We start from the raw sequence: 23,244 nt of genomic DNA, 5'->3' as shown, positions 1-23,244 counted from the left end.
GGATGGAAAGCATTTGTTGTGCTTTACTATGAGAGAGAGGCATAACAGTGACAAGATGTCTCTTTAAATGTCAGAAAGACCAAGGAACTGATCATCGACTTCAAGAAGCATAGCACGGCACACACTCCCGCCTGCATCAATGGCTCCAAAGTGGAGATGGTTGATAGCTTTAAGTTCCTGGGAGTCACCATCAACAACAGTCTGCCCTGGTCCACTCACGTTGATGCAACAGTCAAGAAAGCCCAACAACGGCTCTACTTCCGAAGGAAGCTAAAGAAATTTGGCATGTCTGCATCGATTCTCTCAAACTTCTACAGCTGTGCGATAGAGAGCATCCTATCCGACTGCATCACAGGCTGGTATTGCAACTGTTCGGTCCAAGATCGTAAGAAACTGCAGAGTGTGGTGAACTCAGCCCAACGCATCACACAAGCTTGCCACCCCACATTGATTCTGTATACACCTCCCGCTGCCTCAGGAAGGCAGCATTATCAGAGACCCCTCCCACCCAGGCATTGCCTTCTTCCAGACCTTTCCATCAGGCAGAAGGTACAGATGTCTGAAGACCCGCACATACAGACATAGGAACAGCTTCCCCACAGCTATAAGACTCCTCAACGACTCCCCCTCGGACTGATCTGTTCCCTGTAAGAATATTATTCATGATGCCCTCTGCTGCACTTGCTCATGTATTTGCTTTGTTTGGCCCATTGTTCCATACTGTAACCAATCACTGCCGATGTACTATTTGTCAATGTACTCTTGGTTATTCTTTTTGTCTACTATGTACGTACTGTGTACGTTCCCTCGGCCGCAGAAAAATACTTTTCACTGTACTTTGGTACATGTGACAATAAATCAAATCAAATCAGATGAGGGCTTGGCTGTGTATGGAACAGATGGGAATGTGAGGAAGTGCATAGATGGAGAGGACTGAGTGCACCTATAAGGTAAATTGCTGTGAGGAGTGATGTGCAGGAGTAGTCTTGAGAATGCATAATGAGTTAGTGTGACATTTTTAATTCATTCATAGGATGTCATTGGCCAGGCGATCCCTAATTGCCCTTCAGAAGGTGCTGAGCTGCCTTTGTGAACTGCTGCAGCCCACATGTAGGAACACCCCACAGTGCTGTTTTGGAGTTGCCGGATTTTGACCCAGTAACAATGAAGGAACAGCAATACAGTCCCACATCAGGATGGTGTGTGACTTGGAGGGGAGCTTGCAGGTGGTGGTATTCCTATATATCTTCTGTCCTTTTCCTTCTAGGTAGAGGTCACTGGTTTGGAAGGTGCTGTTCAAGGAACCTTGGTGACTTGCTGCAGTCCATCTTGTAGATGGTGCACACTGCTGTCACAATGCGTCAGTGGGAGGGAGTGAATGTTGAAAGTGCAGGATACATTTCCGATCAAGATACATTCAACAGGATGTTGTTAAATGTGCCACTGTAATCCCGTTGCCCTGCTTAGGTCACTTGAACCAATGTTAGCATTGAGTGTGACCCAATACCATGAGTGTGACCCTGCTCCTGAGCTCATGGACTTCTTCATCCCAACTTGACTGGCAGGCTATCCTTTCATCATCGAATATCTCCCTACAAATCGCCCCATTTGAGGAGGCACAGACATAGTATGAAAACGCCTGATTATCGGAAGCTAAGCAGATTCAGGCCTGGTTAGTACTTGAAGGAAGGAGGCCTTGTGATGCAGTGGATTGTGTCCCTGTTCTTGAGCCAGAAGCTCCAGGTTGGAGTCACAGCCCAAGGCTGGATGGCCATGGGAGGTGAGTTCACATAATCATCATAGTATCATAGAATTTACAGTGCACAAGGAGGCAATTCGGCCCATTGAGTCTGCACTGACCCTTGGAAAGAGCACCCTACCCAAGCCCACACCTCCACCCTATTCCCGTAACCCAGTAACCCCACCCCACCTTTTAGACACTAAGGGCAATTTAGCATAGCCAATCCACCTAACCTGCACATCTTTGGACTGTGGGAGGAAACCGGATCACCCGGAGGAAACCCACACAGTCACGGGGAGAACGTGCAGACTCCGCACAGACAATGATCGAACCTGGGACCCTGGAGCTGTGAAGCGACTTAACCACATAACAGGTTTGAGTGTCAACCAGTCCCTGGTGACAGGCTGGTGACCTGTTCAGGAAAAAAACACTTTTGGGAACAGATGAGAAATCTACCCTGTGCAGAGAAAACAACAAAACATGGGCAACACAGTAGCACAAGTGGATAGTACTGTGGCTTCACAGCGCCAGGGGCCCAGTTTCGATTCCCAACTTGGATCGCTGTGCGGAGTCTGCACGTTCTCCCCGTGTCTGCGTGGGTTTGCTCCGGTTTCCTCCCACAGTCCAAAGACATGCAGGTTAGGTGGATTGACCATGATAAATTGCCCTTAGTGACCAAAAGGTTAGGTTGGGTTACGGGGATAGGGTGGAAGTGAGGGCTTAAGTGGGTCGGTGCAGACTCGATGGGCCGAATGACCTCCTTCTGCACTGTATGTTCTGTGGGTGCAGACTTTGCCCCTAACTCCTGTCGTCTTCATGTTGCATGTTTGCAACTTCAGTATTGAAGGAGGACACTCCAGTTTGAGCTTGGGTGGCTGGGGAGGACGCGCACAGTTCCTCGATCCAAGGTGGGGGGTTCTCTGGTAGGTGGGACCCAGAAGGACAAAACAATTTAGACCAGTTGAAGCCCGATTTGGTGCTGGAGTGGTCTCAACTGAATTTTAGTGGCGACGGCTACTAAACTGGCGGTTCTACTGGAGTAATCGGAAATCCAGTATTAACTTCCATTATTTGCAGGGGACATCACCCCATACCTGTTGTCCTGCCACTTTTATTGAACCCAACCCAGTACAGAATGCCTCCGGGGATGTTGAGGAGTGGGAGGTACAGGGTGGGTGGGAAGAGGGCCACCTTTTAACGTGGGTTGAGAAGCAGCCTTCCTGCTCCTATGAACATGGTGTTCCGATAAATCGGAATGCCTTAGTATGCGATGCTGCGAGTTGAACAGGTGGTGACAAAAAATGTTGGCTTGATCCAAAATGGAGAACAGCAGAATCCGAATTTAAATAAATCAATTGAATGTTGTTGAAGCCAGCACAATGTATCCAATATAGCAGATGGCCTTTCAGCTGCAAGTGGATGCATTGAGCCTGTCATACTGAAGGCTAAGAAAACTGCATTTCTGCTCTCAGCTTCTAGCCCATTCTAGTTGGAGAACTTTCAACCGCACGTCGATATTTTAATTTCTGCAAGAAATCCAGAAGGTTAGTCTGACAGGATGTCCCCTCTTGAATATAATTTGACTGATATTTGCCAGTTAATATTAGGCTCCTAATGTATATTTTTGATCAGTTGAGTCAATGTCTCACAAATGTGTTCGCAATCTCTTTAAATTGTAGAGCATTTTGGATAAGGGTATTTCACTTTCCCCTTCGGGGAAGAACATGTTGCTCTTGTGTTCCCTTTTACTTGGAATATCCAGACTTTTGTCCTATACAGCTCCTGATCCCATTAAACCCACGGTTAATCCGATATCCAGGCTAAGACTCGCCAGGGAGATTAGCTTGTCTGAAACTGTCTATATTGTGGGATTGGGACATAGAATAAATCTATGCATTTTAGATTTATGAATTTCTTGGGAATTACGTGACTCCCTTCTCTCTCTCTTTCCCCCCCCCCCCCCCCCCCACTCCCCCGGGTGTTCCCTATTCAGTTCTTGCATCCTCTTGCACGTCGAATGTTTTGGAACGACAGAGGGATCAATGTAAACTCGCAGCGGTTATAATAACTAGCGCAATGGAGAGCTCGCGTCATCCTCTCCGCGATTAGAAACACCAGAATCGCGCCTCCTTTCCGCTGATTCGGAGACACCCCCATCTATAAAGTGGAGCTGATCTGTGCCCAGCGGAATCGGGATCTGAGGAAGGATGGCAGCTTGGTCAGTGACAATGGCGCTGCTCGTTTGTCTGACATTCCCCGAGCCTGTCCGCCCTCTGTCCGAAGCAGAGAAGGAGGATCTGGTCCATGTCCACAATACGTATCGCTCCCAGGTACCTGATGCATCCAGCATGCTGAGAATGGTAAGGGACTCGAGTCCTGGAGATGAAGGACCTGTCCGTTTTTACTGCACTCTGCTTCTCGAGGCTACAAGTTCACTTGTACATTATTGTACTTGTACTGGTAATATTGACACTGACTCGAGTTGATATATTTATATTTTTTTTGCAGGAGAAATGCAATCGCACTTATTTATTAAAGGAGGGATTTTTTTCTCGCAGATCCGCAATATTTAATTACCTAATTAACAAAACCTTTATACTCGGGTACTATATTTATTTTCAGAAAGTTGCCTTCAATCCATCGGTATCGTTTGGCTTCTTTTTGGCGACAATGATTTAAATTGGATATTGAAATAAATATATAACATTCCAAAAGTTTTTTTAAAATTCGACTTAACCGAGTTTTTTCTCTTTTTTTTAACGTTTTGGTTGGGAGGAGACTGGAGGAGTCGTGAAGGGGCAGGGAGCAGGGTTTTTTTTTGTTGCAAAAATATATTTTGTCCATAAAATATCTCGCAAATATTACAAAACGTTTCAAATTGTCTTTAATATATACATAGAATTTGCAGTGCAGAAGGAGGCCACTCGGCCCTTGGAAAGAGCACCTCACTTAAGCCCACACCTCCGCCCCATACCCGTAACCCCACCCAACCCCTTTGAACACTAATGGCAATTTAGTACGGCCAATCCACCTAACCCGCATGTCTTTGGACGGAAACCGGAGCTCCCGGAGGAATCCCATGCAGACGAGCAGACAGTGACTCAAGCGGAAATCAAATCTGGAACCCTGGAGCTGTGAAGCAGCGATGCTAACCACTGTGCTGCCATGCCAAGCACGGAAATGGTAAAGTGCAATGATATTCCCATTTTCTCCCGAGGTCAAGGTGGGCTCTGAGGTGCTTCAATTCAGTAATAAGAACGTTACAAACTTTTCAATATTTTCATAACAAGGAATAGAAATCTTTTCGAACTGTATACATTGGTCATGTTGCATTCTATGGTTCTTCCATACAGTTCGATATGGTTAAGATTAAGCACACAGAGGGCAGCATGGTGGTGCAGCGGTTAGCACTGCTGTCTCACGGTGCCGAGGTCCCAGGTTTGATCCCAGCTCTGGGTCACTGTCCGTGTGGAGTTTGCACATTCTCCCCATGTTTGCGTGGGGTTCACCCCCACAACCCAAAGATATGCAGGCTAGGTGGATTGGCTATGCTAAATTGTCCCTTAATTGGAAAAAATGAATTGGGTACTCTAAATTTAAAGGAAACAAAAGATTAAGAACACAATCCAAGGGGTTTTACACAGTTACTAGCCCCTCAGTCTACATTGGCAGAAAGGCCTTACACTGTGGCCTTTCCCCATTGCACCTTTGTCAATGACTGCGGCCAGCTTAGTGTGTCCCTCAGAAAGTAGTCGTGGACCTTGTAATGTGCCAGTCTCCAACACTCAGTAGGGGATAATTCTTTGCACTGGAAGATCAGCAATTGTTAAGTAGATGAAAGATCGTCTTTCATCAAGTTGATGATCCTCCAGCAGCAGTTGATGATTGTCTCAGTGTGTGTCCCTGGGAACAGCCCAGAGTCCTGTCTCACAGTGATGCTCGAGATGAACCTAGACAAAAACCACCTCTCTCCAGACCTTCTTTGCAAAGACATATTCCACAAGGAGGTGGACATCAACTGGTGGCACGATAGCACAGTGGATAGCACTGTTGCTTCACAGCTCCAGGGTCCAGGTTCGATTCCAGTTTGGGTCACTGTCTGTGCAGAGTCTGCACGTTCTCCCTAAATCTGTGTGGGTTTCCTCGGGGTGCTCCGATTTCCTCCCGCAAGTCCCGAAAGACATGCTGTTACGTAATTTGGACATTCTGAATTCTCCCTCTATGTACCCAAACAGGCACCGGAATGTGGCGACTAGGGGCTTTTCACAGTAACTTCATTGCAGTGTTTATGTAAGCCTCCTTGTGACAATAAAGATTATTAAAATTAAAACTGATTATCTGTCTCTTCTTCCCCCGCCCCTTCGCCGCAGCTGCTTCTATAGCAGCATGTGGTGGCACTGAGACTTTGGGAGTGCCCTTCTCACCACCAGCCAGGCTAGGTCTTGATGCTTTTTTGAAAGTTCTGGCGAAGAGGCATTCTGCTAGATGACTCGGACTCTTTGCACAGGGAACCATCTTGACATGATCCGCCATCTCCTTTTCCCTCAGGGCTTCTAGGGCATTACGTGCTGATCACTGCTTGATCACTTCGTGGTCAAAGGTGTTGCGCAGATTTTTCCACAATGGACAGATGATACGGCATGGTCCAACTACTTGGGATGTTCCATGGCAACATGGTCAGACCCATCCTTCGCAACACCGGGGACAGATAGAACCTCAATATGGTGTTTGCGTATTGAGGATCTACACACAATTTGATGCAACTCGATCGGCTGTCCCCTAACCTTTGCTGCTACTACGGGTCATCCTGACCTATCCCAACGGGTATCGCAGACCCAGCTGGGGGAGCCTGTACACCGTCAGTCCGTTCCGGTCAAGTCTGTCTGATCGGACTGGGCGCTAACGCTATGTATGGGCTCTGCCTTTTTCTTATTGAGAGTACCTGTCTGTTGTCTGTTGGGTTCTCTGTGGTTTTTTTAGGACCATTGCATTCTTTGGCAAAATGTCCCAACTGTCCGCAATTGTAGCATTCTTGCGGTTTTGCTGGGGGGCTGCTCTTTCCCTCGTTTACCCAGGCGGGGTTGTGGAGAGTGGTTCTTACTGCCTGCACGTCTGCGGCGGCTTGGTTTTCCTCGGGGGTTCTAGCTGCTGGTTTACCGTGAGCCGCTTGTTCCCAAACGCGGGACAATCTTTTGACCACCCACTTCTCATTATGAGCCTCCTCCGAGGGGTCATAATTACTACAGGCATTCTGCCCTGCTTCCGTGGCATGGGAGATAAGGGTGCGGGTCCATTTGGCCATCTTGTCTGCGGACAAATGGGCACGGTCTACGTTGCCGAAAACGGCTTGAAAGTGAATCCACAAGTGTCCTGCGAACGCTGTGGGGTGTTCAGACATTTTCTGTCTGCATTTATTTAGATCGTCTACGGGGTCGCCCCGGTTGTACCTGATCGAATCCAGGATCGCGGTATGCATTTCTGCAAGGGTGCTTCCTCCTACATTCTGTGGGTCGGGAAGGGCTGCTGCGACCGATGGGTCTAAGCTGAGGACTGTGAGCTTTACCTGCTCTTTCTCATCCAGGCCGTACATGGTCGCCTGGTGTTTGACGGTGGCAAAGAAATGGCATGGGTCTGAAGCGGGGAGGAACGGTGTGATTTTCGCACACGCGTCCCATAATTGGGTCACTGTGAGGGGGGTGGAATATAAGACTTCCGCCTCGTCTGCTGTGGCGGTGCGGTGGGTTGTTACAGGGTTCATGGGAGCCTGTATTATCTGCTGTGTGGGGGGTGGGGGTGCTCTCCTCCTTTGGGGTTTTCCCTGCGCACATGCTCCCTGAACATATCTCTGCGCTGTCTCTTGCAGTTCTTCCCAATCAGGGCCGTCTTCCTGGTCTAAACCTTCCCCAAAGGTGTCTTGGAATCCCTTTTGGACAGAAAGCATTGCTTGCAGGTCTGCAATTTGCTTTCTGCCTTTGTTCCATTGTTGCAGCGTGGAGCGCTCTCTAGGCTGCCTTGAGATCACTACATTGCTTCTATAGTGTCTCCACCTGCTTCTCCGTCTCTTTCTTAACCAGGATGGCACACTGCGTGTCCTGATAAGCCTTTTCATACTGGAACTGGAAACTACTCAAGTGCGCCAGACAAGACTGTGACCTCGTTTGGCATCAGCCACCTCTTCGTCCTTTGCTGCTAATTTCCTTTTTAATTCCAGATTCTCTTTCTCAACCTCGCATACATCGATTTTACTCATACGATGTATGCCTTCTATTTCTTTGCGGAGCGTCCTGACGACCTCCTGTGCCTCGCAATTGTGCCAGACAGGACACAATTGCCATCGGCTTGCGCGCTTTTGCTAAGCTCTTTTTATGGTTCTCAGGTTCTCCCAACAAGTATGCCCTATGCTTCCGGGACCTGAATCGTCATTATTGCAGAAATCATTCCACATGGGCCATCCTTTGCCCTGCAGAAATTTGCGAATTTCCACTTCCCAAATGGGACACTGTCCCACTCTAACGCTGCTGATCGATGCGACCGCAAATTCTTCGGGGTTAATGAGATGCTGCATTGCCTGCATGGCTATCTCTCTTATCTGCTCGTTAAGTTCAAATTTGGAACAGGGGGCTAAGGTGGTGTCGTAGATGCGGGTACGGCTTGCGCTAATTTCCGAAAATACAGACTTCCGACAGTTTCGACGCAACAAAATCTATCAGTTTTACCTTATAACCCTGTTAGTTACGCATGCATACACACACTTCCGAATTGTGAATTATTAACCAGAACCGCTTGAACACTTGTGGGGTTTTTTTTGTTTTTGTTTCCGATTGGATTCTAATTCAAATTGTTGGGGTTCTCCCGGAGTGGTTTTCCACTTCTATGTAGGGTCCCACCAGAGTCGCCAATTATGTTGCTCTTTTTAGCCTTAGTTTATTAGCTCTGATTACGTCACCTTTGCTCACGAGTCGCCAGGTATCTTTCTGATACCGCCACGTGGTTCAAGTTATGATTAATAAGTCAGCACACCGCTTAGCAAGATTGAAATCAACGGTCATTTATTATATACAGCAAGTAATGTTTACACAATAATCCTACTATCTATATAATAAACCTATCACTACTGGCCAATACTTAACTTTAGGAAGAGCCCACCAGGTCAGGGAAACAAATGGCTTATCCAATCGGATCTGGCCCACGGGATTCAAAGGCTGCTGCAGTGATATCGGATAGCGATCGCTGGATTCAAACTTACGGTTGCTGGTTGCTGTTCTTGCGGCGGTCTCGAGCAGGCAAAGAAGGGAGAGAGAGAGAGATCTGAACTTGGCCCCTCACTTTATAGGGCCCAGGGGCTTCCCGCCTCCCGGGGCGGCCCTTGACCCTGAGTCCCAAGTGATTGGACCTGTTCCCAATCACTGGGGTCGATACGTCCAATTGCGAGGCGATTCCCCGATCGGGGGGTGGTCGTTCACCTGCCTTTGTTTCGGCCACTGCAGGCACCGACAGGCCTGGCCCGGTATTCAATTGCTAATATGTTGCAATTGTTCCCGGGGATAGCCGATTAGACTGCAGATGTCTGGATGGATGGGCTGTTAATAGCCCTGAGTATTGATCTGGTCCAACTTCCCCAGAGCCGAATATGCTATTCTGTCTGCAGCTGTCCGTTTCTGTCTTGTTACCTGCTTTTCCCAGCAGCCTTTCCGGTTAGCCATTTTAAATCGGGTTTTGGCCAAATTAATCGGGACGCAGCCATTTTACGTGGCTACACTTTAGATTACAGAGAGAGATTCATACACCTTCTGGCTGTGACTGCAGCTATCCAGCTCTGAAAACGAAACTAAAACACATCCTACAGCAAACAGCCTAAAATGAAAGTAAAAAGCTGACAGATAGCCCAGCTCCACCCACTCTCTGACAGCACTGCAGTAATAAACACCCATTTTTTAAAGGTACTCTCACTACAGATACTTAAATACACACCCATTTATAAACACCCATTTCTTCAAGGTACTCTCACATGACACGCGGCCAATTCACCTAACCTGCACATCTTTGCGTGGCACAGTGGTTAGCACTGTTGCCACACAGCTCCAGGGTCCCAGGTTCAATTCTGGCCTCGGGTGACTGCGTGGGTTTCCTCTGGGTGCACCGGTTTCCTTCCACAGTTCAAAGATGTGCAGGTTAGGTGGATTGGCCATGTTAAATTGCCCCTTAGTGTCCAAAAGAAAGGTCAGGTGGAGTTACAGGGATAGGGTGGAGGCATGGGCTTAAGTAGGGTGCTCTTTCCAAGGGCCGGTGCAGACTCAATGGGCTGAATGGCCTTTGCACTGTAAATTCTATGATTCTATGATTTTTTTTTGATCTTTGGACTGTGGGAGGAAACCGGAGCATCCAGAGTAAACCCACGCAGACATGGGGTGAATGTGCAAACTACACACAGTCAGCCAAGGTAGAATCGAACCTGGGATCCTGGCGCTGTGAGGCAGAAGTGCTAACCACTGTGCCACCCTGCTGCCCGAAACACTTTGTTTATTTTCACACTGTTTGGAAGGAAATTATATTGCTTCCATGATGAACAGCTGTGTAATATTGTTTTCTTATTAGTTAGTCTCTCAGGATCATGGATAACCTCCTCTCCACTCTAGTTCTGGGTTCTGAAATGGCTGAGAAGTTCAATGTGCGATCTGCAGACTCTACCGCATACAGGCAGGTGGCGCTGGAAGGGTCGGGCAGAGGGGGTATTCAGAGGTTTGTGCACGCTCTCCGATGCCTCAATTTCACCTCTGCGTGTGCCTGACAAAGTCTCTCGACGTGTTTGGTGCCTTCTCAAATATACCTTCTCCATTTTGGGTGGTCACAAGCTAAGACTGTCGTGAGTCAGTGGGCATGTATTTGACCTCTTCAGTAATGTTTTGTAGACATCCCTAAAGTGTTTCCGTATTTCTCCTCGGAGACTCCTGCTGCTGTTCTGAGTAGAATAGGTGCTTCGGGGGTTTTGTGCCAGGCAAGCAAACAGCATGTCTCACCCAGTGCTGTGGGAGTTGGTGTCTAATGAGGGATCAGCATGCTACTTCCATCTGCCATCAGCACATAAGCTCCTACACTTGAGGCAACAGATGAGTCTCAGGAGGCATTGTATTCCAACCTGGGGCAAACCCTAGCCCGAGTCCCAGCAAGGAATCAATTGATCCTTCTTAGAGATTTCAATGCCAGAGTCAGGAAGAATCTCTAGAAGGGGTTGATAGGCAGGGAAGGAGTGGGGAAGGCAAATTCCAATGGAGTCCACCTCCTGACCAAATGTCTAGAACATAAGATTGTTATAACCAACACCCTGTTCCATCAATAGACCTCATGGCATCATACATGGTCCATATACTGGCACTTGCTCGACTACATCATTGTTCAGTCAATGAATCGCAGAAATGTCCACATCACCTATGTCATGACAGTTACTGGCAACTGCTGGACCAATCACCACCCTATTACCTTATTTAGTCTACCGTCTCCTTCAGCCTGGTCCCCAAATAGCGAAAGCAATGGAAGCAATGCCGTAATAAAATTAACATCGTACGTCTCAAAGATTCCACCAAGGCAGCCCTTCTCAGTCAGTGCCTCACTGCCAACCTCTCAATCTCTCGTCACCATGAGCTCAGTGTGTCCATAGTGCCTGGATGATGCTAAATTACACTATAACAAGCACCTATGAAGAGATCTTTTGTATCTCCACTGGGAAACATCACAACTGGTTTGAGAAAAATGACCAAGAGGTACGGAATCTATTCAAGTATAAGTGAAGAACTTTCCTGGACTAGAAACTTTATCACATCACACGAGAGAAGCAAAAGTCTACAGGTAGTCAAAGGCAGTAGCACAGCATAGAACCTGTGACATAAAGAACAAATGTTGGATGGAAAGAGTGTGGGAGATACAACAACCCACAGACACCAATGACATGCATGGTTTCTAGAGTGCTGTCATGACCATCTTTGCCCCAAACACTTAAGGGCCCAGCTTGTTGAAAGCCAATATGGAGGGAAGCTCAACAAGGACAAGAAGGGAGTCTATGCTCGTTGAGGTGAACATTTGAAAGAAATACTCCACCTAGATTCTGTCAACATCTGCAACATCCTCAACTCCATTCCTCAGTAGCCGATCAAGCTCAGTTCCGGCTTTACCTTGGCCCTAAGCAAAGTTGAAAATTAATTCAACAGTTGAAAAACAACAAGGCCTCTGGAGCAGATGGAATCTCTGTTGAAATTCTGAAATCCATTCCTGGCATGACCTCATATCCCTCATCTGGGCTAGAGTGAATGCCATGGAATCTCAGAGATAGAATCATAGTATCACTACAGCACAGAGAAGGCCATTCGGCCCATCAAGACTGTACAGGCCCCCTATCCCCATAACCCAGTAACCCCACCTAATCTTTTGGACAATCGGGGCAATTTAGCATCTCCAATCCTCCTAACCTGCACATTTCTGGACTGTGGGAGGAAACCGGAGCACCCAGAGGAAACACACGCAGACACTGAGAGAACGTGCAAACTACACACAGTCACCCAAGGTTGTACTCAAACTCGGGTCCCTGGTCCTGTGCGGCAGCAGTGCTAAACTCCGTGCCACCCTAATTTTATTTAAAACTTCATTTAACAATGGGCTCATTACACTTGTTATTGGAGGTGAGAGTGGAGAGGGTAGAGGAGAGGAATTTAAAAAGACAGTTTGCAGTGGAGAAAATATTCCAATAGTTATGTAGCATCATAGGGCCATCCTGGAGTAATGAGTAGTTTTGACAGAGCAGGGTTTTACGTGGTTGAGATACTTTATAAAATAAATGTTCATGGGGTGGAAGTGTCACTGACTGGGCCAGAATTTATTGCCTGCCTCTAATGGACTGGACTTGAACTGAGTGGCTTGCCAGGCCATTTCAGAGGGTATTTTTACGATTCAACCACATTGCTGTAGATCTGACATCACATCTTGGCCAGACCAGTTTAAGGACAACAGATTTTCTTTCCTAAAGGACATAGTGAACCAGATGGGTTTTTACAACAATTAACAATGGTTTCATGTTCATTATTAGACTTTTAATTCCAGATTTTTATTGAATTCAAATTTCAATATCTGCCATGGTTGGATTCAAACCCAGGTCCTCCGAGCATAACCCTGAGTTTGTGGATTACTAGTGACAATACCACTACACCATTGCCTCCCCAATCTAGTGCTGAATAGTTAAACAAGGTGTCTGCTATATTTATACAAGTCCCCATCCCTTGGATATGGTCAGAATTATTTTTTCTTTGTGATGATATGATATCTAACATTATGCATCATGTCAGTCTTAGTTCAGTGACAGTACTCTTTCCACTTTATCAGAAATGAAATGAAAATTGCTTATTGTCACAAGTAGGCTTCAAATGAAGTTACTGTAAAAAGCCCCTAGTCGCCACATTCCGGCACCTGTTCAGGGAGGCTGGTACGGGAATTGAACCGTGCTGCTGGCCTGCCTTGGTCTGCTTTACAAAGCCAGCGATTTAGCCCTGTGCTAAACAGCAGATTATCATTCTAGAGACTTGACCGCATAATGTAGGCTGCTTTCTGAGCTGTCTGAGGCCTTGTTTTTCAGATGAAATATGAAACCAAAACGCTTTCTGCTCTCTTAGGAAGATATTAAAAATAAGGGTGTTATTTTGAAAAATGAAAAGGGGTTCTTCTGGTGTTTGGCCAACACTTCAACCTCATACACCACTAAAACCAGTTATCTGATCATTGTTTGCAAGGTCTCATTTGAAAATTGGCTGCCAGCTTTCTGCACTTCAAAAATACTTACTTGGCTGAGAAGCACTTTGGAATGTCCTGTTTGTTCTGTCTTTCCATGTAATCATAGCATCCCTACTGTGCAGTTGGAGGCCATTTCGCCCATAGGTCTGCATCGACTATCTAAAAGAGCACCGTATTTAGACACCCCCCCCCCCCCCCCCTCCCCGGGTCACCCCCATAACCCCACCTAATCTTTGGACACTGAGGGACAATTTAGCTTGGCCAATCCACCTAACCTGCACATCTTTGGACTATGAGAGGAAATCAGAGCCCCTGGAGGAAACTCTCACAGGCACTGGGAGAACATACAAACTCCACACAGACAGTCTCCCAAGGTCAGAATCGAAGCCAGGACCCTGGTGCTGTGAGGCTTCAGTGCTATTCACTCTGCCACCGTGCTGTCATTCTCATCCTTGAGTCATTTTACGAGCTTATAACTACATTTTTGAACTCTTGTTTGTATACCAGAGTCCCAGATGGAAGCCCCAGGATAGGAATTGCAACCTTCTTCCATTTCAGAGCAGAGGAAATAGGAGCAGGTGTAGGCCATTCGGTCCCTCGACTAGATAATGGCTGATCGCCTACTTCAATGCCATTTTCAAGCACTATCCCCGTATCCCTTAATATCCTTAATATCTAGAAATAGATCTCTGTCTTGAAGATACTCAATGACTATGTCTCCACAGCCCTCTGGGGTAGAGAATTCCAAAGATTCACCACACTCTGAGTGAAGAAATTCCTCCTTATCTTAGTCCTAAATGGCCTATCTCTTACGGGGAGACTTTGTAGTGTACCCTGACTCTGGATCAACTCCCCCCCCCCCCCCCCCCCACACACACACACACACACACACACACACTGCTAAACAAACCAGGGGAACATGCTTCTTGCATCTACCCTGTCAAGCCTTGTAAGAATTTTGTATGCTTCAATTCGATGACTGCAAATCCGTCTAAATTATAGAGAATAGAAGCCCAGTCCCCTCAATCTCTGCTCATAGGACAATCATGTCATCCTGGGGACCAGTCTGGTGAACTACTGTTGCACTCTCTCTATAGCAAGTGTATCCATCCTTAGGTAAGGAGACTAAAACTGCACACAATACTCCAGGTGCAGGGAACACCAAAGCTTTGTACAAGTGTAGCAAGACCAACCCCATATTCAAATCCTCGTGCATTAAAGGCGAACATTCCATTTGACTTCTTTAATGTCTTGCTAAACCTGCATGTTAGCTTTCAATGATTTATGAAGAAGGACATCACAATCCCTTTGGACATCAACATAATCTCTCACCATTTAAGAAATACTCTGCATTTGTTTTTCCTACCAAAGTGGATAAATTTGCATTTTTCATAATATATTCCATTTGCCATGTTCTTGCCCATCCCTGTCTAAATCAGCTTGAAGTTTTTGCATCCTCCTCACAACTTGCATCTCACTGTCTTGTGTCATCAAATATTTGGTAATATTACATTTGGCCCCTACATCCAAATCATTAACATAAATTATAAATAACTGGGGCCCGCGCATTGATCTTTGCGGTACCCCATTAGTCATAGCCTGCCAATATGAGAATGACCCATTTATTCCTAATCTCTGTTTTCTATCCATGAACAAATGAACAAATTCTCAATCCATGACAGGCTATTATCTTCAAACCCATGTTTTCTAATTTTGTTCACCAACTTGCTTATCAAAAGCCTTCAGAAAATCCAAATACACAACATCCACCGATTCACCTCTATCTATTCTGCTAGTTACATCATCCAAAACACGTTTGTCAAACATAAATTCTTTTCACAAATTCATGTTGACTCTGCCCAATCCTACCATTATTTTCTAAGTTTCCAATTGTCACATTCTTTATAATGCATTCTAGAATTTTCCCTCGTACAGATGTCAAGTTAACAGGTCTGTAATTCCCTATATTATCACTGCTTCCATTCTTAAATAGTGGGATTACATTTGCTACATTCAAATCTGAAGAAACCATTCCACAATTGCTGGAATTTTGGAAGACGATCTCCAATGTATCTACTACCTCTACAGTCACCTCTTTCAACACTCTAGGATGTAGATCATCAAACTGGGGATTCATCAATTTTCAGTCCTATTAATTGCTCCTGTACTACTTTGTCATGAATATTAATTCTTTCAGTTCCTCATTTTTGCTAGTCATGTTTTTTCTTTATTCTTTCATGGGATGTGGGGTTGCTGCCAAAGCCAGCGTTTGTTGCTTATCCTGAATTGCGTTTGAACTGAGTGACTTGCTCGGCCATTTCAGAGGGCAGTCAAGAGTCAACCACATTGCTGTGAATCTGGAATTACACATAGGCCAGACCAATTAAAGATGTGTCATGTGAGAATAGCTTTAAGAAATGGGTGTTTTAAGAAATGTACCTTTTAAGAAATGGAAGTTCTCATGTTACTGGAGTGATGTCAGAGTGTGGGTGGAGCTGAGCTCTACTTCTGCTTTTTAGTTTCAGTTTGAGAAAAAGCTTGGGTGTGTGTGTTTTTCAGTGAGCTGCATCTGAAGTCTCCCATCCAAAGACTATCTTAATCATTTGGTGAACCCAGAATTGTAAAAGGTTTCAGTATTGAATGTAAACCCTGATGTGCTTCTGTTTAGTGGTTTGTTAAGTCTTTTGGATGTTAAAAGAACAGCATACAGGTTACTTAGTGTTGTATTCTTTGGGGGGTGTATTTGAATTAATGATTGCTAAGATATTCACTGTTTGTTTTAAAAAGGTTAACTTGAGTTCATAGAATAAACATTGTTTTGTTTTAAAAAATACTCGTCCATTTCTGCTGTACCATACCTGTAGAGTGAGCCGTGTGTTCCCCATACCACAATCTATTAAAAGTTGTGGGTCAGGTGAACTCCATGATACACTTTGAGATTCTCTGAACCCTGACCCATAACAGATGGAAGAGTTCCTTCCCTAAGGGACAACAGTGACAGGGTTTTTGCAATAATCAATTATAGTTTTATGGTCACCATTACTTTAAAAAAAAAAAAATTTTTACACATTTTCTGCCAAATTTACACCCACCAACAATAAACAATAATCAGTAACAAATGGAATGTCAATCCCCATATCAATAACAACAATCCCATCCTCCCACCAAACCCCCAAACATTAGCCCGCATGTTAACATAAACAAATAACAAAAAGGAATCAGAAATCACCCATAGTCACCATTAACACATAGTCAGTCCCCCCCCCCCCACAGTGTTAGATGTAATCCAATTCTCGAAAATGCATAATAAATAACGCCCATGAATTGTAGAACCCCTCCATCCTTCCCCTCAGTTCAAATTTGCCCTTCTCAAGAGTCAAGAATTCCAGCAGGTCCCTCCGCCACACCAGGGCACAAGGTGGAGATGTTGATCTCCATCCCAACAGGATCCGCCTTTGGGCGATCAACGAGGTGAAGGCTACAACATCTGCCTCCGCACCCAATTCCAACCCCGGCATGTCCGACACCCCAAATATGGCTTTCCGAGGACCCAGGTCCAGTTTCACGTGGACCCTCCCCCCCCGCAACGCTCACACACAACTTCCACCCCCTCAAAGAGCCGGCTCATCCTCACCCTTCTGAGGTGCGCTCTATAATGGTCACCATTACTGACACTAGCTTCAGATTCATTAATTGAATTTGAATTCCATGAGCCCCCTTAGTTTTATGGTATTCCTGGGTGTTGTTGTAATCTTCCTCTGTGAAGACAGACACAAATTTGTTTAGTTTCTCTGCCAATTCCCTATTCTTCCCATTATAAATTCCTCCTGGTCTCTTTGCCTGTACTGGACCTACTTTGTATTTGCTAATCTTTCTCTTTTTACTTAGAAACTTTTGTTTCTTGTTTTTATGTTTCTGTTTTTATGTTTCTTGCTAGTTCATAGAATCATAGAATTTACAGTGCAGAAGGAGGCCATTTGGCCCATCGAGTCTGCACTGGCTCTTGGAAAGAGCACCCTACCCAAGGTCCACACCTCCACCCTATCCCCATAACCCAGTAACCCCACCCAACACTAAGGGCAATTTTGGACACTATGGGCAATTTAGCATGGCCAATCCATGCAGTTCACTTTCATGTTCTATTCCCTCTTTCATTAACAGTTTCTAAACCCTCCATGGTTGAATTCTAAAATACTCAGTGGCATGTTGCTGCAGAATGTGTACGCTCAGCTGAATTGCCAGAAAGCAGAAGCAGCCTTTTGTTTCACAAAACCCACAAAATCTTGGATTCTTCAGAGTGTTGTTTCATATACAATACAGGGACCGGGAGTAATGTGCACTTGCTGCCTGTGACCCAATGACAAAATAGAAATGTCTTAGTTGATGCCAGGTATTGCCGAAAATATATGGATTACAATATCTGTACATCACCCAACATCACAATTTACAACTGATTGTGTCACACATCTGTTGAATGAGAATTGTTCCAGGCTGGTCTTGCATTATCTATTCCTTGCTCTGATTTAGCAGATTTTGATGATTAATTTGCGCCAACACATTTATCTCCTTCGTATCCCATTGCGAGCTGCAGCGACCACATCTGCAGTAAGTGTTGGCTGCTCGAAGAGCTCTGGCTCAGAGTTGATGAGCTGGAGTCTGAGCTTCAAACACTGAGGCACATCCGGGAGGGGGAGACTTACCTGGACAGTGTGTTTCAGGAAGCAGTCACACCTGTCAGAGTAAGTAGTTTAAATCCTGCAGTGGCCAGGGACAGCAGGGTGTGACTGCAAGTCAGGCAGGTAAAGGGAACCAGCAGTCAGGAACTCAGGAGCCTCAGCCCTTGACTCTGTCCAACAGGTATGAGGCACTTGCTCCCTGTGTGGATGGCGAACAGGGCTGCAGGAAGGATGAGTCAGCTGACCAAGGCACCATGGTTCAGCAGGCCATTCAAGGGGAGGGAGTAAATAGGCAAGTTGTAGTTGTTGGGGATTCTATTATCAGGGAGATAGATAGTATCCTTTGTGAGCAGGATAAAGAGTCCCGCATGGTATGTTGCCTGCCCGGTGCTAGGGTGCGGGACATCTCTGACCGGCTTGAAAGGATACTGGAGAGGGACGGGGAGGATCCAGTTGTTGTGGTCCATGTCGGTACCAACAACATAGGCAAGTCTAGGAAAGAGGACCTGTTTAGAGATTATAAAGAGCTAGGATTCAAATTAAAAAAACAGGTCCTCAAGGGTCATAATCTCCGGATTACTGCCCGAGCCACGTGCAAATTGGCATAGAGAGGCAAGAATAAGGGAAGTTAACACGTGGCTGAAAGAATGGTGTGGGAATGGGGGCTTCCTTTTCATGGGACACTGGCATCAGTTTTGGGACAGGGGGGACCTATACCGTTGGGATGGTCTCCACCTGAACCGAGCTGGGACCAGTGTTCTGGCGAAAAGAGTAAATAGGGTGGTCAATAGGACTTTAAACTAAAGATTGGGGGGGAAGGGAAAGTCAGGGAACCAAGAGGTGAAGTAATCAGTGGGGAGCGTAGCTGCTTAGGAATACAAAAAAACACGAAAAGACAAAACTCAAGAGTGGTTATGATTGTCCCCATCCCACAAAATATGACAGTGTATGGAAAGGCTCAGTAAACCAAGGTCCACCACACTAAGAAAACAAAAAGGGATGGTCAATAGAGAATTAAAGGTGCTATATTTAAATGCGCGCAGTGTACGGAACAAGGTAGATGAGCTTGTGGCCCAGATTGTGACTGGCAGGCATGATGTGGTAGGCATCACAGAGACATGGTTGCAGGGGGTTCAGGACTGGCATTTAAACATCCAGGGATTCACAACCTATCGAAAGGACAGAGAGGTGGGCAGAGGGGGCGGGGTTGCCTTGTTAATTAGGAATGAAATTAAATCAATAGCACTAAACGACATAGGGTCAGATGATGTGGAGTCTGTGTGGGTAGAGTTGAGGAACCACAAAGGCAAAAAAAACATAATGGGAGTTATGTACAGGCCTCCTAACAGTGGTCAGGACCGGGGGCACAAAATGCACCACGAAATAGAAAGTGCATGTCAGAAAGGCAAGGTCACAGTGATCATGGGGGACTTCAATATGCAAGTGGACTGGGTAAATAATGCTGCCAGTGGACCCAAGGAAAGGGAATTCATTGAATGTTTACAGGAGGGCTTTTTGGAACAGCTTGTGATGGAGCCCACGAGGGAACAGGCCATTCTGGACTTAGTGTTATGTAATGAGCCAGACTTGATTAAAGATCTTAAAGTAAGGGAGCACTTAGGAGGCAGTGATCATAATATGGTCGAATTCAATCTCCAATTTGAAATAAAGAAGGTAGAATCAGATGTAAAGGTGTTACAGTTAAATAAAGGTAACTACAGGGGCATGAGGGAGGAACTGACGAAAATCGACTGGGAGCAGAGCCTAGTGGGAAAGACAGTAGAACAGCAACGGCAGGAGTTTCTGGGAGTAATTGAGGACACAGTACAGAGGTTAATCCCAAAGAAAAGAAAGGTTATCAGAGGGGGGATTAGGCAGCCATGGCTGACAAAGGAAGTTAGGGAATGCATCAAAGCAAAAGAGAAAGCCTATAATGTGGCAAAGAGTAGTGGGAAGTCAAAAGATTGGGAAGGCTACAGAAACAAACAGAGGATAACAAAGAGAGAAATAAGGAAAGAGAGGATCAAATATGAAGGTAGGCTAGCCAGTAACATTAGGAATAATAGTAAAAGTTTCTTTAAATACATTAAGAACAAACGGGAGGCAAAAGTTGACATTGGGCCGCTCCAAAATGACGCTGGTAATTTTGTGATGGGAGACAAGGAAATAGCGGAGGAACTAAATAAGTACTTTGCGTCAGTCTTCACAGTAGAAGACATGAGTAATATCCCAACAATTCAGGAGAGTCAGGGGGCAGAGTTGAATATGGTAGCCATCACAAAGGAGAAAGTGCTAGAGAAACAAAGAGGTCTAAAAATTGATAAATCTCCGGGCCCAGATGGGCTACATCCTAGAGTTCTAAAGGAGATAGCTGAAGAAATAGTGGAGGCATTAGTTATGATCTTTCAGAAGTCACTGGAGTCAGGGAAAGTCCCAGAGGATTGGAAAATCGCTGTTGTAACCCCCCCTGTTCAAGAAGGGAACAAGGAAAAAGATGGAAAATTATAGGCCAATTAGCCTAACCTCAGTTGTTGGCAAGATTCTAGAATCCATTGTTAAGGATGAGATTTCTAAATTCTTGGAAGTGCAGGGTCGGATTAGGACAAGTCAGCATGGATTTAGTAAGGGGAGGTCGTGCCTGATAAACCTGTTAGAGTTCTTTGAAGAGATAACAAATAGGTTAGACCAAGGAGAGCCAATGGATGTTATCTATCTTGACTTCCAAAAGGCCTTTGATAAGGTGCCTCACGGGAGTCTGCTGAGTAAAATAAGGGCCCATGGTATTCGAGGCAAGGTACTAACATGGATTGACGATTGGCTATCAGGCAGAAGGCAGAGAGTTGGGATAAAAGGTTCTTTTTTGGAATGGCAACCGGTGACTAGTGGTGCCCCGCAGGGTTCAGTGTTGGGGCCACAGCTGTTCTCTTTATATATTAACGATCTAGATGACGGGACTGGGGGCATTCTGGCTAAGTTTGCCGATGATACAAAGATAGGTGGAGGGGCAGGTAGTATGGAGGAGATGGGGAGGCTGCAGAAAGATTTAGACAGTTTAGGAGAGTGGTCCAAGAAATGGCTGATGAAATTCAACGTGGGCAAGTGCGAGGTCTTGCACTTTGGAAAAAAGAATAGAGGCATGGACTATTTTCTAAACAAAATTCATAATGCTGAATTGCAAAGGGACTTGGGAGTCCTAGTCCAGGATTCTCTAAAGGTAAACTTTCAGGTTGAGTCCGTAATTAAGAAAGCAAATGCAATGTTGTCATTTATCTCAAGAGGCTTGGAATATAAAAGCAGCGATGTACTTCTGAAGCTTTATAAAGCATTAGTTAGGACCCATTTAGAATACTGTGAGCAATTTTGGGCCCCACGCCTCAGGAAGGACACACTGGCACTGGAGCAGGTCCAGCGGAGATTCACACGGATGATCCCAGGAATGGTAGGCCTAACATACGATGGACGTCTGAGAATCCTGGGATTATATTCATTGGAGTTTAGGAGGTTGAGGGGAGATCTAATAGAAACTTACAAGATAATGAATGGCTTAGATAGGGTGGACGTAGGGAAGTTGTTTCCATTAGCAGGGGAGACTAGGACCCGGGGGCACAGCCTTAGAATAAAAGGGAGTCACTTTAGAACAGAGATGAGGAGAAATTTCTTCAGCCAGAGAGTGGTGGGTCTGTGGAATTCATTGCCACAGAGGGCGGTGGAGGCCAGGACGTTGAGTGTCTTTAAGACAGAAGTTGATAAATTCTTGATTTCTCGAGGAATTAAGGGCTATGGAGAGAGAGAGCGGGTAAATGGAGTTGAAATCAGCCATGATTGAATGGTGGAGTGGACTCGATGGGCCGTATGGCCTTACTTCTGCTCCTATGTCTTATGGTCTTATGGAGACACCTTTGGGTTTTTTTTCTATTCGGATGGAATAAATCCGAATTTCACTTAACTCTTAACTTAATGAGTGATTTACAATTAAGTCCCTATTTTGTGGTAACCCATTGACTCATGGTTGTTCATCAATGAATTCATTCATTTTTAGAATTGGGACAACGATTTAGCAGAAATGGCTGCTGAATATGCACAGAAATGTGTCTGGGGACACAATAAGGAGAGAGGAACAACTGGGGAAAATTTATACGTGGCTACCAGCCCACTCAATCTGAAGGAAGCAGTGAAGAAATGGTATTCAGAATTAACAGATTATACATATGAGACTATGGATTGTACTCCACAAAAGATGTGTGGTCACTATACGCAGGTAAGAATTTAAATTGTATTATATGTATCAATAGATTGCCTTTACTATTTGGATAGAGGGCATAGTTAAAGTTTTTCAATATATCTAAGGTGCTTTTTAAGAATATTTGAACCAAATGTAGGTATAATATGAATAGCAATTAGGAAAAATTGAATTTTAAACATTTGGATATGTCACAGGTCTTAAAAATGAATCATTTCAGACTTCCGGGTGCGGCTATGCAGAGCTAGGTCGCATGTTCGGTAGCTCCCACTTGGAACGGACCTTTGGGCCCTTTACAGGGCCCCCACGGCATTTGTTTGACATTTCCCAGTGTGGGAAGAAGACTGCAACATTCCCCCGACAGTGTCCCCCAGGAATGGTATGTCTCTTGGTTACCAGACCCGGCAGAAACAGTAAAAGATTTGGCTTAACTGCAGGATAAACAAAGCCTCTTCCAGCATGCGGGCGGGGGAAGGGCAAGCTTAAAGCTGCAAGCTGACTTGAGGGCCTTTATTAAAGGTGAATTCTAGCAGCACAGGGAACAACTGTGAAAAGATCTACCAAGGCCATTGAAGAAGCGGGGACGAGGCTTTCGGTGGCTGCCATGGAGGAGTAGGTCGCGCATTCGGCAGCTCCCATCTGGAACGGACTCTCAGACCTTTTTCAGGAGTTTCCACAGACTTTTTGGGGCAGATTGGTGAAGCGAACACTGCCAAAAGGATTCCCTCTCGAGACTTCTGGTTGCGGCTATGCGGAGCTGCGTCGCACATTCGGCGGCTCCCGCAAAAACTGACTTTTGGGCTCTTTTCAGGGCC

General features: G+C 45.6%; 1 protein-coding gene across 1 annotated transcript in view; it reads left to right on the top strand.

Annotated features, from left to right (window-relative positions):
* The first annotated feature begins 3,785 nt into the window (after window positions 1-3,785).
* The window catches only part of LOC140393530 (peptidase inhibitor 16-like), a 46,188-nt gene continuing 26,729 nt past the window's right edge, over window positions 3,786-23,244 (top strand). Inside the window, exons 1-2 of the mRNA XM_072479831.1 lie at window positions 3,786-4,101; window positions 22,229-22,447. Of these exons, the coding sequence (XP_072335932.1) occupies window positions 3,949-4,101; window positions 22,229-22,447 (372 nt within the window). The 5' untranslated portion in view covers window positions 3,786-3,948. The remainder of the gene's footprint in view (window positions 4,102-22,228; window positions 22,448-23,244) is intronic.

This window comes from Scyliorhinus torazame, chromosome 17 (assembly GCF_047496885.1).
Source record: "Scyliorhinus torazame isolate Kashiwa2021f chromosome 17, sScyTor2.1, whole genome shotgun sequence".
Taxonomy (NCBI): domain Eukaryota; kingdom Metazoa; phylum Chordata; class Chondrichthyes; order Carcharhiniformes; family Scyliorhinidae; genus Scyliorhinus; species Scyliorhinus torazame.
This window is presented reverse-complemented; position numbering and strand designations above follow the sequence as displayed.